The following is a 15897-nucleotide window of genomic DNA, read 5'->3' as shown; positions in this document are numbered from 1 at the left end:
CCCTTTCTGTCGGCCGGTGATGACGCAACCGGAAAGCGACACTCTGATGTGACAGGACGCGTTTCAGCCGCGTTTGCTGTTGTTCGCCACTTTCTTCTCCTTCATACGGGACTAACAGAATTCGAAACGCAAGATGAGTCCGGAAATTCTGGTCGAGTCGAACCCTCTGCGATTTTAACTTTTGTTTTGAGGGTTTTTTTTCTACCAAGTCTTGTTTAGACGAGAATATTAATACTCAGAGCGAGCGGTGGCATACCGCGGGAAAATGTCGTTACTTCCTGTGTAACGAGGTCTTGGCGCGACTATACGATTGTAAACAACAGGACACATAGAGTACTCATGCAAGTAAGTCAACTTGTTCAAACAAGGTTATCTGGCGTTTTTCGAATTGTGCTTGGTTTAGGTCAGACACTGGAACTTTACTGTGGCGTTGAACTGAACTGAACCGCACAGTCAATTGCGCTTTATCTGATATTGCTGTACATGAAACAATCAAATCTCTTCATAGATATGTACCATTTTCAAAATAAGTCACAAGACGACCACCTCAAATCATTCAAATAGACTCCAGAACTAGCGATAGATAATCCTCCGCGCAATGTATTCTGTTTATGTTGCTAACTTTTAAAACAGTGACCCTGTTTATTCTGGTGTAGATTCTCAGTCATCCAGGTCATGGTAAATCCAAAATAATGTTAAAAAACAAAAACGAATGGACTTCTGTAGGTGAAGGCGTTTTGCTTCTCGTCGGAATAGCTTTCTTCTCGAAAAAAAAAAATCCTTTTTTTGAATTTTGTTTTGTTTTTTGTTTTTTTCCATGATGTCCCACAAAAAAAGCAGTGTGTTTGATGTGTGCCGTAAAATACATCCACTGAATTAACTCAGATGTTGTCAACTAGCTTTTCAAAACTCCAGTCACGATTTAATGAGTTTTCTTCAATAGCTGCTTCCTGTTTGACACTTTACTATTAAGCTTATGCCCCTTTTCCACGGGCTCTAAAGGTCCTGGCTCCACTCTACTCTGCTTGCTTTGCTCACATTTCCACCGGCATTTTTTCAAGGCTGGTCCCTGCTTTTTCGGCCCGTGCTTCGGAGTAGGGCCAGCCGGGCTGGCCCTGCTTCGTGGGCGGCACAAGCTTAACTCCTGTTCACTCACTGGTCGTGGGTGGCACCAGATGCAAGCATAAAGAGCGAACGGTAGGAATATAAACAACAGCGTTAGCTTACCCTGCAACGTTTATGTCGTCTGTCCCCCAGCTGAAGGCGCTGTTAAGCCTGAAATCTCTGGCAGATAACAGCTGTCCTACTCCGCGCAACAATCGCAGCATCCAGAGCATTTCTTCCACTGCGCCTCTCTTCCACTGCGCCTCTCTTCCTGAAGTCTCAGGAGAATTCCAATAAGTTTAAAAAACAGCAACAACACAGGGCCAACGTTGTCCATAGCTCTTCCGTTGTTTTCACAAATGGCGCCAATTTTCAGCAGCGAACTGATCGCCAGCCGACCGTGATTTAGTAAAAAAAAAAAAAAGATTAAAGTTGACAGGAAAGTTGAAAATATGGCTATTTATTTAGTGATATTGTAAGATATTTGTGTCAAATATTTACACAACTGCAGTTTTTAAAAAAAAGGCACTTTTGAAATACTTTTTTAAACAAAAATACAATTAAAATAAATACTAATTGATTGCACCTAATTTGAATCCTAATTTAAGTAACATTTATAAATAAATTAAATTAACATAAAAGAAAAAGTGCAAACAAGGCAACAACACACGTCTCACGTCAAGGCCAATAAATAACAACAGAGAACTGCTGTACTGTGCTGTGCTTTTTGTGGCACAGGCTGCATGTTGGATCACTACATTTAACAACAAAACAAAGCATATCTAATGCTGAATTTGATTAATTTACTAGCATAATTGTACTGTTAAACAAGTATAAATTAGCATGCGTCATATTTTCACTAAGCACAAAACATGCTTACCGTATTAAGTCTTGTAAAGCCACCTGCTGAATTTCGGCTCAATTAACCATTGTGGTCTATAAACACTGCTTTTTATCGGCTGCAGCAGCAGTAATCCCCTTCCGTGAGTTTTGAGCTGTTTGATTATCTTTGTGATCTCTCTTTGGGATCATATAAATGCTGATACACGTGAACAAGCTCCGCTAGAGCGCCAAAATCGTCCATTTTGAATGGAGCGCAGCGCACACAGTGATCAAGGCGTGGTGACCTTGCGGTGGAGGTGTGGGTGGAAAAAAGACATGTATAACAAATGACGTATTTTACAATAAACAAGCGGAGCTTAGCCTGGCGGCGAGGGCAGTAAAGCCTGGCAGCCCGTCAGGCTTAGAATACACTGGGGGAAACCCTGATATGTGTTTTGTTTTGTTCCCAGGTACTCCTAAAGGAAAATTTGACAGGATGGAGAGTAGTGATGCCTCTGATTGTAAGTATACATGGCTTGATTTAACAAGAATTTTTATATTAATTTTATATATTTTTATACTTTGGTTTTCCGTAGACATATTTTCAGTTTTTCTCTAGAATATATATTTTTATATCCAACAACAACTAACAATTAATGTAAAAATATTAATAAAATGAAAATTTATGTTTTGACTGTATCTATTCTTTTACTGTTTAGTCTTCCTCAAATTATATCACAGTATACAGCATTACTGTCTGCCTAAAAAGTGATTGAAACAACAAATAACTTTCACTCTCATCTCATGGGTGTAATGTATCATCACACCCCTGTAGTTTTTGAATTATTATTACTGCAACAAATTTACTGATGAAATGTGTTTTTTATCAGAGATCAAAATGTGTCAAAGTTTATTGAGGACATTTTGTTTTAAATAATTTAAATTGTAATAGTGCCAGCTTTTTGTGTTTCTGGTCAGAACTGATCAGTATTGTTTTATTAGTAAAAAGAGGGGATAGTCACAAAATTACAGCTTAAAATGACTATGGAACTTCCTGTCCATACTTGGTACACTGTGGAGCAGAGAGTTTCTCCTCATGGATAAGCTGTGACATTAATTTACATGTATGCACTGCAGATCCAGAGACTAAATGTATTTGCATCCTCATTTTCTCGATTGGTGCCCATTCATTGTTATTTTTGCATTAAGTCTTTGTCCAAAACAATGAAGCTATGGCCGATTAAGATTCCTCTTTTTTTTTTTTTCCCTGTTGTGGCATATTAGGCATACCATATAGAGAAGATGGCTGCCTACATGTATCAGAACAGATTTGCTCTACAATAAGGATATCTCAAGATGAAAATCCTAATTGCATGATTTACTTTATTGAATCAAGACTGAATCTGAATCTAGCATTAGAGTAGGCAGGCCTTCAGCCTCAAAACTCCCTCTGTCAACCCAGAAGTAACCCGGCCCTCATGGGTAGTAAGGTTCCAGCTTTCAAAAGTATCATGTGCTGTGATAATAAGAGTATCCTGTGTGTTCTCAGTGTAATAAATCTGCCTGTAGCTTTTAATATCAGCCCAGATTTGGCTGCACATATATATATATATATTTCTCAGATGTTTAGAGTAACTTCTTGTTTTAAAAACAAAGTAATCTTAAATGTTCAAAGAACCTTGTACACCACTCCAAAGGAAAAAAACATGCCTGCATGCAACTATTTTGTAAAGCACTTTGAATCGCCTTGTTGCTGAAAAGTGCTATGTAAATAAATTTGACTTGACTATAGCTCCAAGAAAACGGAAAATTTTAACCCCGTTGCACATCCTAATACAGATACAGTATTTCAAACGGCTAACTTTCAGTCTTCTTTATTCAGTGAAAACTTCCACACTAAACATGTGATGTTGTTAGCATGAATATACCACTTTGCTAAGGTGCGCTAACTGGCCATGAAAACCTTTTTTTTTTTCTTTTTTTTTTTTGCTGCTGCTTATCTTGACCGAGTCTCCCTTGAAAAAGAGATTATTAATTTCAATCTTCCTGGTTAAATAAAGGTTAAAAATGTATTTGGGGTGGCAGTGGCTCAGGAGATAGGGGTTTGTCCTGCAACTGGACGGTTGCTGGTTCAAACACCACTCAGTCTGTTTCAGCCGTTGTGTCCTTGGGCAAGACACTTTCCTCTGCCTTGCCTACTGGTGGTGGACAGAGGGCTTTGTGGTGCTGGTGTAATGGCAGCCTCACTTCTATCAGCCTGCCCCAAGGCAGCTGTGGCTATAATGTAGCTTACCGCCATCAGTGTGTGAATGACTCATTGTAGTGTGGAGCGCTTTGGGGTCCTTGGACTAGATAAAGTGCTATACAAGTGCAAGCCATTTACCATTTTTAGCCAATCACTGGTCAAAGCTAAAAAGAAGCTGATTCTGGTCACCTGATGATTGAACCTTCTGCCAACCCACTTCAACTTCTGAACTATCCTTTTCAGACTTTGGGGTTGTAATGGTTGCTAGTTCCAAACATATTATGACATATTACATGTGCCTTGTTTACAGCTATGATCCCTGCTGTCAGTGAAGATTCTGTTGATATATATGATGGCCTGGATGTTGGAGTTTGCACCACTGAAGGTAATTTTACTTCTATTTATTTATTTTTTTTCTAATCTGATACAGATAACACTACACATGCTTTGCTTCAGGTCAAACTGTCAGTCAGTTTGGTACTTAATCATATTATTTTTCATTGATTTCCAGAGAAGTCTCCTGTTAACTCTGAGCTTAAAGAGTCATTGGATCTTTATGAAGATATTGTTGCAGAAGAACATCTGAGTAGAACGTCTTCGTACACTGATGTGAGTTTCTTGTTGGATTTGACGCAGACACCTTCATCAGCACTCTTTCTTTGTCCTTTAAAAAAAACGCTGATCATTCATTGAAGGAATGCATATTGCCTGCCACCCTTGATGCCAACGTTTTAGACTTAAAGCTCTTTCACAAGACACCTCAAGCCGAAAGTGGGAAAGTTGCGGTGTTTTGGTCAAAGTTGCGATTTTGCGGGGTTTGCTTGATTTTGCGTTAATAGTTGCGATCGCAACATCGCGAAATCCTGGAGGGTCTGATTAAAGACTCTCGGCTACTGCTGATTCACATTTTAGCTAAATATCTATAATGTTGACTAAGTTAAAGCCTTTTTAGCATTGGCAGCCATCTTGAATGAGGGTGACTCCAAAAGTTAATCACTTGTAGATGTACAACCTGCATTTTCTCAGTGTCTTTTTTGTATATTTGTGCCTGCAGTTGAAGTCAAGATTCCAAGCAGCTCAGAACCAAATTAAAGGCTTACGCAGGAGACTTGAGCAGATGGAGACACAGGTTTGTTTCAGTTTCCTTTTTCTCATCAGACACTTGGAGACTAATCGCAAATGTCATTGCGTGAGATGAAGGTTTCCAAAACATTTTAAAAGTTTCTGGGGGTTCTCCATTTCAAAGCTTAAATGGCAAATGCTTGATCTTGTGTTGTTTAAATTTGGACACATTTAAACAGTTTAAAACAATGTGATAAGAGTAGCCATGAAAAGATTAATTTTTTGGAATAAACCTTGATACGTTTTTTTTGTTTTTTTACATCTTTGCACTAAGAAAATATGATCCATTTTATTATTAGATTGAGTTATCAAGCAGGTTAATTTCTACAGGGTTAGAAAGAAAGCTGAAAAGTTGTTCATGGTTTGTATTTTTAAAATAAATGTATCACCTGTTCTTCTGGTGCCATTCTTGCTGTGTAATAGTGTTATGTTCTGTCTGTTTGTTCGAGTGTTTCGGCTTTACAGCCTTTCACTCTAACATAGTTGCAGCACCGTGAAGTTAATTTTACTCTGATCACATGGAAAAACTAAAAATCCTGATGAAAAATTTTAATAAAGCACGTGCGGACTGACCAATGTGTAGTGTAACATGAACTATTCTGATTGGCCAAAAGGTGTTCTGACATCATTTCCTTTTAAATTTTAACCACGACTGAACTACTATATATATAACTTCCATCTCACCCTAATTGTTCCACAAAGGCGATTCCACTTTCACTTCAAGCTTGGGTCCTCTCGCACAGTGGTTCCCAAACTTTTCAGCTTCCGACCCATAAAATAACAGTGACAAAGGTGTGTGACCCCATCTGTTGGCTGTTAAACATCCAAAAATGCTAATGACTCTATTAAGTAAGGACATAATGACAACACAAATAGTCTTAACATCCATTATGCTATTTTTTAAATCAATTTATGGACTTGTATTTCAAGGTTTTGTAACGAATACGGTGCAAACATAGCTTAAAAACTAAGTTTGTTATTGTAAATTGATATCTGGGGGTTATCTAAGGACCCCTACCTGGTGCTGAGTGACCCACATTGGGGTCCTGACCCCAACTTTGGGAATCATTGCTCTAGCAGGCCTCTACCAGAGACCTGGAAGCTTGAAGGTTCTACGCAGAATCTTAGTTGTTCCTAGGACTGCGCTCTTCTGGACTGAGATCTCTGAGGTTATTCCTGGGATCTTCCAGTTTGGGGGTCACAGCACCGAGTGCTCCAATGACCACTGGTACCACTGAGGCCTCAACTTCTCTATTTCCTCTTTCAGCCCTTAGTATTTCTCGAGCTTCTCATGCTCCTTCTTCCTGATGTTACAGCCACTTGGGACTGCTACATGCACCACCACTGCTTTCTTCTGTATTTTATCTATCACCTCAATGTCCGGTTGGTTAGCCATCACCTGTTTGTCAGTCTGTATCTGGAAGATTAGAAGTGATGTATTGCCTTACAAGCCATTCAAAACACTTCATCACGATCGGTGTGAGCACCACTGGGCAGAAATCGTTGAGGCTGATTGTTGTTTTTTGGGGCACTGATATAATAGTAGCAGCCTTAAAACAGGAAGTCTGTGTCATCATTACAAGGTGTTCTGTTGTCCTTGTAGTTTTTGATTGTCTAGATTCCTAGCCACATGTTCTTGGTGTTAGCTGGATCATGGAAAAAGCTGTGAACCTTCAGAGCATGGGCATTTCTTGCCTTATTAATGTCCTGGTTCAGGTTTGCTCTGACTGTTCTAAGAACAGATTTAAAAGCTGCTTTCCATGCTTTCGCGATGGCCCTCCCCCATCATCCATGGTTTGCAGTTGGCCCGGAATGTGATAGTTCTGATGGTGTTGACATCTTCCATGCACTTCTGGATGTATCCTGACCAGACATGGCATACTCATTCACACGGACATGGTGGTTGTGCCGCTGCTGCTCTGAACATGTCCCAGGGGCCGTTCACACAAAGCTGTTTTTCAGTGACCCTTGTTTGGACCTACAATGGGGTTGGGTTGCTGCTACATGTTGAAAAGCGTGAGTAACATAAACAGCGCTATGCTGTTTATTTACTCCTGTAATGCTAACAGGAGTAAACTTACTGTGTAGATAGAAGGGCCTGCATTTACCAGTCAAAAACTCTGTCAGCAGATCAATGTTTGGAGGTGATTTTGAAATCATTACACCAGTTGTTGTTGATGTTAACACACACACCACAAACCTTGAGTTTTACCTGTTGCATAGTAGGGAGGAAGTACGACATCAAATAGTATTCCTGGTCTGAAAACTTGTCACCTTAGCAATCATTGGTCATGGCAGCTCATTCTCTCTTGGTTTAGCACATGGTATACAATGGATTCTGTCCATGCTAGGTTTATCTTCAAGCCCCAAGTTCTTAACAAATTTGGCCATAAACTGTGACTCGTATTATAAGCCCATGAGTCAAAGATTATTCTGCCTAGACCATGCCTCTAAGTCTTCACATTTCTTGCTCAAAGTGTCTACCACTGTAGAGAGTTTTGCCATATTAACTTGCGTGCTAGTTAGCTGGTCACTATGCTCATTAGTTGCAGTCTCAAGAGCAGAAATAGTTCCACTTTGCTGAACAACTTTAGAGGTTTAGAGGTTCTGATAATTCTTCAAGCATGTAGTCGTGGCAAATGATGACCAGACTTTAAGTGTTAATTAAATTACATTCTAATCACATTCCTGCAGAGCACCTTCAAAACACATCCAGGAAGCCATCAGACACATTATATTTAGTGAAAGAAGAGGTAAAAAAAAACCTAACTTGTTTGTCTCTTTTTGGTTACAGAATACAGGGTTAAGCAAAGAGAACATCTGTCTCAAAAAGAATATTTCTGCACTTTTACGGACAGCTCGACAAGAAGTGATGCGGAAAGATGCTGAGATTCAAAAGTTGACTCAATGGTATGTTTTGTGACACAAATACAGTAACATACAATACTTGATTTTTTTTGTGCTTTACATGCCATACATACCAAGCTGTAGGGCAATTTCTAGTACAAAAATAAATTTATGTAAGTTTGTGGCAAAATCATATATAGTTTTGTAAGAATGGTGATCTGTTTTGTGTTTTAAACCAAAGTTATACTGACATAGAAATGTACACCAAACAAACTATATTGAATCTCTTAATTTCCTTTTAAAAAATTGTTCTTTTAGAAATCTGCTTGAGGATACTTGCTCTATTTTTGTAGCTTTTAGCTACTGTTCACCTTCTTTTACCTTTGACGTCTCTTTTGCTACTTTTAGCTACAGTTTTGCTAATGGTAGCATCTGTTTAGCAAATTTTAGCATCTGTTCGGTTGCTTTTTAGCTTTTCACTACTGTTCTGCTGCTTTTAGATTTTTTTTCAGCTCCATATATTTTTTGTTCTATTTGTTTTAACTTTTTAAAGTAAGTTATAGCTTCTTTATCAAATTTTAGCAAAGTCATTTGGAACTTTGCATTCACACTGTATTTTCTACAAAAATGCAATATCTCTAGTTGCATTTGTGATAATGTAATAATTTGTGGTTTAAACTTTTTTTTGTTTTTAAAGGACCGAGAGAGGTTATCACAATCGTCAGTTTAGGACAAAGAGCCTACAAAATCTAAATTCATCCACAATCCTTCCTATAAGCAGACCAACTCTTCTGCCACCGCCTAGTCCTCCCCCACCATTTTCATCTTCACAATCCAGGGAGGATCATCTTTCAGGGCATCTGTGTCAATCTTCCAGGAAAGAAAGATCTTCTTCTACTTCTTCAAGATCCGCAAAATCTTCACCTCATGTCAAAAGAGATACTAAAGACACTGATAAACAGTCTTCATTAGACAAACAAAGGTTCAGGGGCAGAGAGGAAAAATGTTCAGGTCAAAAACTGTCTGAACCAACAGATAAGAGACCTAGAGATTGTTCACGTCCCAATAAGGATTCTCGTTCTTCTGAGAAAGAATCATCTCACAGAGAAGACAATGCCACAGGACGAAAGTATGACTCACCTAAAAATCAGAGGTCCTCATATGTTAAGGGACAGTGGCAACCAGCTAGGGCTAAAAGCTCTTCACAAGAGAGTTTACACAGAAGACGTTCTTCCTCTATCAACAAGAGAGGGGGCATTTTAGACCAGAGACCAGATAAAAGCAAAATGGTTACTTCAGACTGTGATAATGTTAGCCCAGAATATAAAAAAATAAAAAGTAATCACAAACCTGAGAGACATTCATACTTAAAGGACCAGAAAAACTCTTCTTCACATCAACATGTTGAGGCTTCTGGTAATTTCCACAAAGAGACAAAAAAATACAGACAAAAGGATTACCAAAGGAAGGACGACAGAGGACACAAGGGTGAAACCAAAAGAAGACACAATACTAGTAGGAATATGTCAGAAGCAAGCAAAAAACATGATAAATGGAAACCCAAAGATTTAAATAAAGGGAATGTCGATCTAAGTGCTTCAAATAGACAGGAAAGGGTGCATGAAGTAGTCAAAGGATTATCTGATCAAACAAAAATGGATGAAAAAAACTCGGTGAATGAAAATAATCCAAACAGAAAATTGTGTTTTATGGAAACGCTAAATCTGACCCTTTCACCAAACAAGAAGCCATTGCAACCTATGGATGGCAGCTCAAATGTGCTAACATCAGTGGAAAACGATATTAAAAATGAACAAGCTGAGGAAGACTCACAGGCTAACATGGAAGACATGTGCATCATTGATGAATTAGAAATTGACCCAAAATATGTTACAGAGCAGTATCCAGACAATCTCAAAGTCTTAAGTCCTGAGTCAGTTCATAAGAAAGTTGTTGATGTAAAAAGTGTCCAGGAAAAGGACAAAATTTTGAGCGACATAGCTGGCAGTGCAGTTCAAACCATCTTATCTCACAGTCAATCTTTGGATACTTCAGAAAACCAGATGACTGAGCACCTTATACCAAAATGTACAGACTATAGTTCTTTAAAAGCAAAGAACAGTTTAAAACATAATGAAGATACAATAGAGCTGGTCTCAAACAGCCATGTCACTGAACCTGAAAGATTACATGTCATTAACAAATCACATCCCAGCAACATGGCTGGAAGCATTTCCAAACATCACCGACACTCTACACTACAAAATATTCAGCCTAGAAATGTTATTGATCCTACCTCTGGTGTTAAAGAACATGGGGTGGCTGATTTAGATGAAATTCCAGTACCACTAAAAGTGTCTCAAAATACATCCGTAGAAGTAGCTGTTTCATCTCACTCAGAGGACTCAAATGTCTTTGAAGGAAAAGGTGAAAAGGCCAGTCTTTGTTCATCTCATCTGTGTGAGCAAGATTTCTGTCCTCCTTCAACAAGCATCACTCGTGAAAAAGAAAAAGATTGCTGTGGTCTACAAGATGGCACAAAGGCTGTAGATTTTGTATCTAGTACAATCAGTCTGGATTCCTTCCCACAAGAAGGAGTGAGTTTAACAGAGGCTATTTATGTTTTAACACAAGTTAACGTAGATGCCAGCAAAAGCAGCATTGCCACAAATCATCCCAGCTCTTCCACTGACTGCATTGGAGTGTCCAAGGTAAGCAGTACGACCGAGGAGGAACCTCTGCCAGAGAAATACAGCATACCCACTGTCACACCAAAAAAGAGCTTCAGTGCCTCAAAGATCCAAGGGACTAACATGAAGACGTCCAGTTCTGTGCCATCACTTCATGATGAGGACTCAATGATGTGTACTTTGAACAATCTTAAGAAAATCCCTGATGCCATCAGCCCTCTGCGGAGCCCTGTACGGATAACTAAACAAAGCCTCGTCTATGTGCAGAACAAGCCTGGACATGTCAAGAGTCTTCAGAAGGGTAAGGGATTTCAATGTGTGATTGCTGCAAATTTTTAGGATTAATGGGATCGTCTTGTCATTTCCTAAGTGATGTTCTGTTATATCATTATTATCATCATTTATTTATAAAGCACTTTAAAAACCAAAGTGCTGTACAGGTATATCAAAACTAAAAGGAAACAATAATAATACAAAACAATAGGAGAATTACAAAATTTACGTAATTGGCAATGAATTCATAAAAGAACAACAACAGCTGGCCTTATGTTTGTGCTCTCTAGAATTATGTGCCTCTTTAAAAAGATAAGTTTTTAAAAGAGACTTAAAATCATTTAAAGATCTAGCAGACTCCACAGACAAAGGGAGACAATTCCAGAGCCAAGGTCCTGCAACTGAAATCAGTAGTAAGTACCTTATCAGCCATGACATCAGTCTCAGGGCACAGAGTATGGAGAAAAGGGCAGAGGTCTTCATCCAGGCTAGGCTAATGGCTTACCAAACGAGGGCCCTTTAATTTACTGTTACCCTTTTGTCTTTGGCAGAAGGTAATACTAAATGCCATCTGTGCTTTTTGGACACCCAGCCAACTAGGGTGGGGGGGACTGATAATTCTAAAGTTATAAAAAAGCCACGTTATTTTTTTGCCATTTGCGTACCCTAGACAAAGACTTCTGCCCTTTTCTTTTCTGTGCTCTTAAATTAATGTCATGGCTGATATCTTACTAACTTGATATGGCAAGACTATACCTCTAAGTAACAAAGGACAGTCACACTTGCAAAACAAGATTTTTGTCAAGTGTATGTGCCTGAATTTTTTTGTGATTTGTTGTGTTGCTAAACCGCTGTTCTTACTCTGGAATGTGTTACAAAAACATATTTAAGACCCTTACTGTTCCCCTTTTTTCATTTGCAGATTTTTTAATCACCTCTGATCCTAGCTCAAAGAAGTTGGATATAAACAAAGAGAACAAATATCCTGGATCTACATGTAACCATGACACAGAGAACTTGGTGAATGAGGTGTCTGACCTGCCTTTGAGCCTTTCTGACACAGAGCTAGAGGAAGGGGAAATTTTAAGTGAGAGTGAAGAAACTGCTTTAAGTTTGCCTGTTCCTGCTGCCAAAAGGCCAAAGCTAACAGATCCAGTCAGAAACAAACCAAGCTCTCCATCTGTTTTAAAGAGAAAATCTGGAGAAAGGCCAGATGCTTTGAAAGAAACTCATGAAACAGACAGTGTGTCAACACATAGTCCCAGAAGTCGCTTTAAAACCGTTTGCCCTGCAGGAAGCAGAGACTCTTTTTTCACCATAGAAGAAGTAATGGAGACTTTTAAATTGGTTCGCTCTGAGATCCGGAAAAAGTACATGAAGCTTCATAAAACATTTCCAAAAAAAAGCTTTTATGGTGTGATGGACAATTTTGAGAAATCGTTTTTAGAGTTTGTGGATGGTGCTGATTTTGGCCAACTCTGCTGTCAGGTGGAGGAACTAAAGTCCAAGCTTAAGAAACAGATATCATCCGTTTTCATCAAAGTGATAAACAACGGCATTGTAAAACGCATTTTTGAACAGCAAGCAGTTGATTTGAAGCAAAAGTTGTGGGACTTTGTAGACGTCCAAGTTGACTATTTATTCAAGGATATACACACAATTCTTAAAAACCTTTGCAAGACAGCAAAATCTCCAGCTAAGGAAAAAAGGTCTGGTGAAGAGAGAAAAGAGTCCCAACAGACTCCTGCAAATAATCTACAGAAGGACCCACATTCCCCTAGCTCCAGCCTGAATCAGATCAATTCATGTGCTGTGATTCCTTACAAAACAGGCCTAGGAAGCAGAGGTAAAGACATTCGAATGACATGTGCAGAAAAAGACGGCAATGCTATTTTGCCTCTACCAAACCACCAAAATGCACAAACTTTGGTTGAAAACCTCCATTGTACAAATCTTCCTTCAACTCCTGAGAAAAATAAAATAACTTCTTTGGTAGTCTCTCAAAATTGCTCCATGGTTGACAAAACCGACTTCGAACTCCTCACAGAACAGCAAACCTCCAGTTTGACATACAACCTGGTGAGAGACTCTCAGATGGGAGAAATATTTAAGTGTCTGCTCCAAGGATCAGACTTGTTAGAAAGTAGTGGGATTACAGGAGACCACACTGCTTGGTCTCTTGGTACACCAAGGAAAGATGAAGAGAGATTCCTCAGTATCACCACACCATCAATCTTCACCTCCCCTTCCAAGTTTGATACTCCCAACAAACTTATTGCTGCATGGAGCAGTATTTCACCTCGCAAAATTATACCACCACGAGTCAAAGACCAGATGCCTTTGAACCCAGCGTTATTTGATGAAAGTTGTCTTTTAGAGGTTCCATCAGAAAGGGTTCTGCTGCAGACATCACAAAAGTCCTATTCCATTCTAGCAGAAGATCTGGCTGTCTCCCTTACCCTTCCATCACCTCTCAAATCTGACAGCCACCTCAGCTTCCTGCAGCCATCAAGCCTGAGTATGCAGATGTCCACTCCAGATAGCGTAATCAGTGCGCACATAAGTGAAGATGCCCTACTGGATGAGGAAGACGCTACAGAGCAGGACATTCACCTGGCTCTTGATACTGACATATCCAGTTCTAGCTCCAGCAGCAGCATGATCACAGAAATCCCTGCAACCCCTTTTGTCTTCAAGTTTGAAGTGCCTATGAAAGCGCTGGTGATGGAGAAGTCCAATGATCACTTCATTGTAAAAATTCGACAGGCAAACATGAATGCAGACATCTCACAGACTGCTAATGAGAACTTCAGTGGAACGGTAACAAACCAAAATCAGCAATGTACAGGCAATGTAGTTTCTGCTAAGGAAAGTGAAGCTGCTAGTCTTTCTAGTGGACTACCTTCAGAGAACATCTCAAACTGTGATCAGGAAGACATCTGTATCACCTTACCCAAGAGCATAACTCTTTTAAACCATCCACCACACAAAAGCCAAGGTTCCTCTACTCAACAGAATCCATCAAAAGACTGTTTTACTGAAGAGTGTGGGAAAAATCTGCCTTGTTACTTGCCTACAGATAACAGTCAAATCAGATATTCTTCCACTTCTCACCATTATACAGTTATGGATGATAATACAAAAAGTCAAGAACATACAAAAGTTTCACCCTCTGAGTCCAGCAACCGTTTGAAACATGCCACCGAAATCCCTGTTGCAAGTCAACAGAGCCAGGCACATGTCTTTGACTTGGAGAGGGATGACACTGGTGGGTCTAAGTTTGAGAAGAGTTTCACCATTGACACAAGCGCCTCACCAAAGACTGTGCAAAAGGGACACAACAAAATTAGTAAAAGAAAGAAGCCCCAAGAAAAAATGAAAAGCAAAAGGTCCAGGAATGAGGAAGAGGAAAGTCAAGGAGAGTCATGTTCTTCCAAGAAGAATGAGTTCAAATCATCACTTGCAGCTCTGTCACCCAGCAGAGTGTCAGCGAAGAACGTTGTTAAAAAGAAGGGCGAGGTAGTGATGGCATGGACCAGGTCAGTAGCCGACCACACTGGTATGTTGTAGTTTTAAATTTTGTTTAGTGTTCAGCAAAAATTACGACTTTTAAATAATGTCTGCATTATAAAAATGTCATTCTCTGCTTTTAAAATAAAATCCCTTCCATTAGAAATGGTGGAAGGTTATTTGTTATGTATATTTCTGATTTAATTGAGTTTATATTTATGTACGTGTTCCAGAGCATTTATTGGTAGATTAAAGAAGTACTTTAACTACACTTTCTTCAGCTGGCTTAAAGACAAGCTGCCCACTAAATGCGATGGGGACAACTTTCAGCTACTACCACACCAAATCTTAGCACAATATCTGTAAAATTGGCTGAATTATATCTATTTTTGTGTTTACTAAGGTCAATAAGCTGTGGCGGCAGTCAAGTATTGAACTGACTCCAAAAGTTAATCAGTTGTAGATGTACTTTGAAAGTTTTATTAAAATGTATCCGTTGGTTCATAGGATATCTTGCTAACATGAGAATCATTGAACATACATGCAAACACATACTTACATGATTGTTTATCTTTGTTAAATATGTAATTACTTATAATGTATTAACTATTGCTTCAGCTCCTAGATTTTTAGTTCCCAGTTAATGTTTTTTTTTCCAAAGACATACATGATTTTATTTTTAACTAAGTACAGAATATATTAAATTAAACCTTTTTTTAGGGAGTTTTTCCAAATATTACCCCAGATATATTGAACAAGTAGTTTTTTGTGCCTGGGGTATTACTGTTGGTGCCACAGAGAAAACATATTAAGATTTTATGGTGAAAATAAAGCTCAGTTTTGTTGTTCTATCTCATTTAGGGATGAAGATCGAACAATTCTGGTGGATCTCAAGACAAATGGTGCTTCACGGGAGACGTTTTCTGCACTCTCTGAGAAACTCAACAAGCCATCAGGCCAGGTGAACAGTCAAAGCCCTTAAGCCAGTATCTGACTTTTTAGGAGTCACAGCAAGTCATTCTCATCCATATAACTATATCTTCTGCCTCCTTTGTCCTCACTCCAATTATGTCCATGTCCTCTCTAACTGCATCCATATACACTCCTGATCAAAATCTTAAGACCAGTCAAAAAATTGCAAGAATTTGCATTTTGCACTATTGGATCTTAAGAAGGTTCTAAGTAGAGCTTCACAATGTTAAAAGAAGAAATCAGTGTAAGAGACAAAAAATTTTGAGCGGGGAATTAATTGAAAACTGCATTTACACTCAAACATGATTTTTT

General features: G+C 38.9%; 1 protein-coding gene across 1 annotated transcript in view; it reads left to right on the top strand.

Moving 5' to 3' along the window:
• The first annotated feature begins 65 nt into the window (after window positions 1-65).
• The window catches only part of casp8ap2 (caspase 8 associated protein 2), a 20382-nt gene continuing 4550 nt past the window's right edge, over window positions 66-15897 (top strand). The window contains exons 1-9 of the mRNA XM_017437729.3: window positions 66-345; window positions 2397-2447; window positions 4482-4556; window positions 4683-4780; window positions 5226-5300; window positions 8088-8203; window positions 8838-11131; window positions 12026-14642; window positions 15475-15574. Coding sequence (XP_017293218.1) covers window positions 2423-2447; window positions 4482-4556; window positions 4683-4780; window positions 5226-5300; window positions 8088-8203; window positions 8838-11131; window positions 12026-14642; window positions 15475-15574 — 5400 coding nt within the window. The 5' untranslated portion in view covers window positions 66-345; window positions 2397-2422. The remainder of the gene's footprint in view (window positions 346-2396; window positions 2448-4481; window positions 4557-4682; window positions 4781-5225; window positions 5301-8087; window positions 8204-8837; window positions 11132-12025; window positions 14643-15474; window positions 15575-15897) is intronic.

Source organism: Kryptolebias marmoratus, linkage group LG17 (genome assembly GCF_001649575.2).
Source record: "Kryptolebias marmoratus isolate JLee-2015 linkage group LG17, ASM164957v2, whole genome shotgun sequence".
In the NCBI taxonomy this organism is placed as follows: Eukaryota; Metazoa; Chordata; class Actinopteri; order Cyprinodontiformes; family Rivulidae; genus Kryptolebias; species Kryptolebias marmoratus.
The sequence above is the reverse complement of the archived record's forward strand: the minus strand, read 5'-3'. Positions and strand labels throughout refer to the sequence as shown.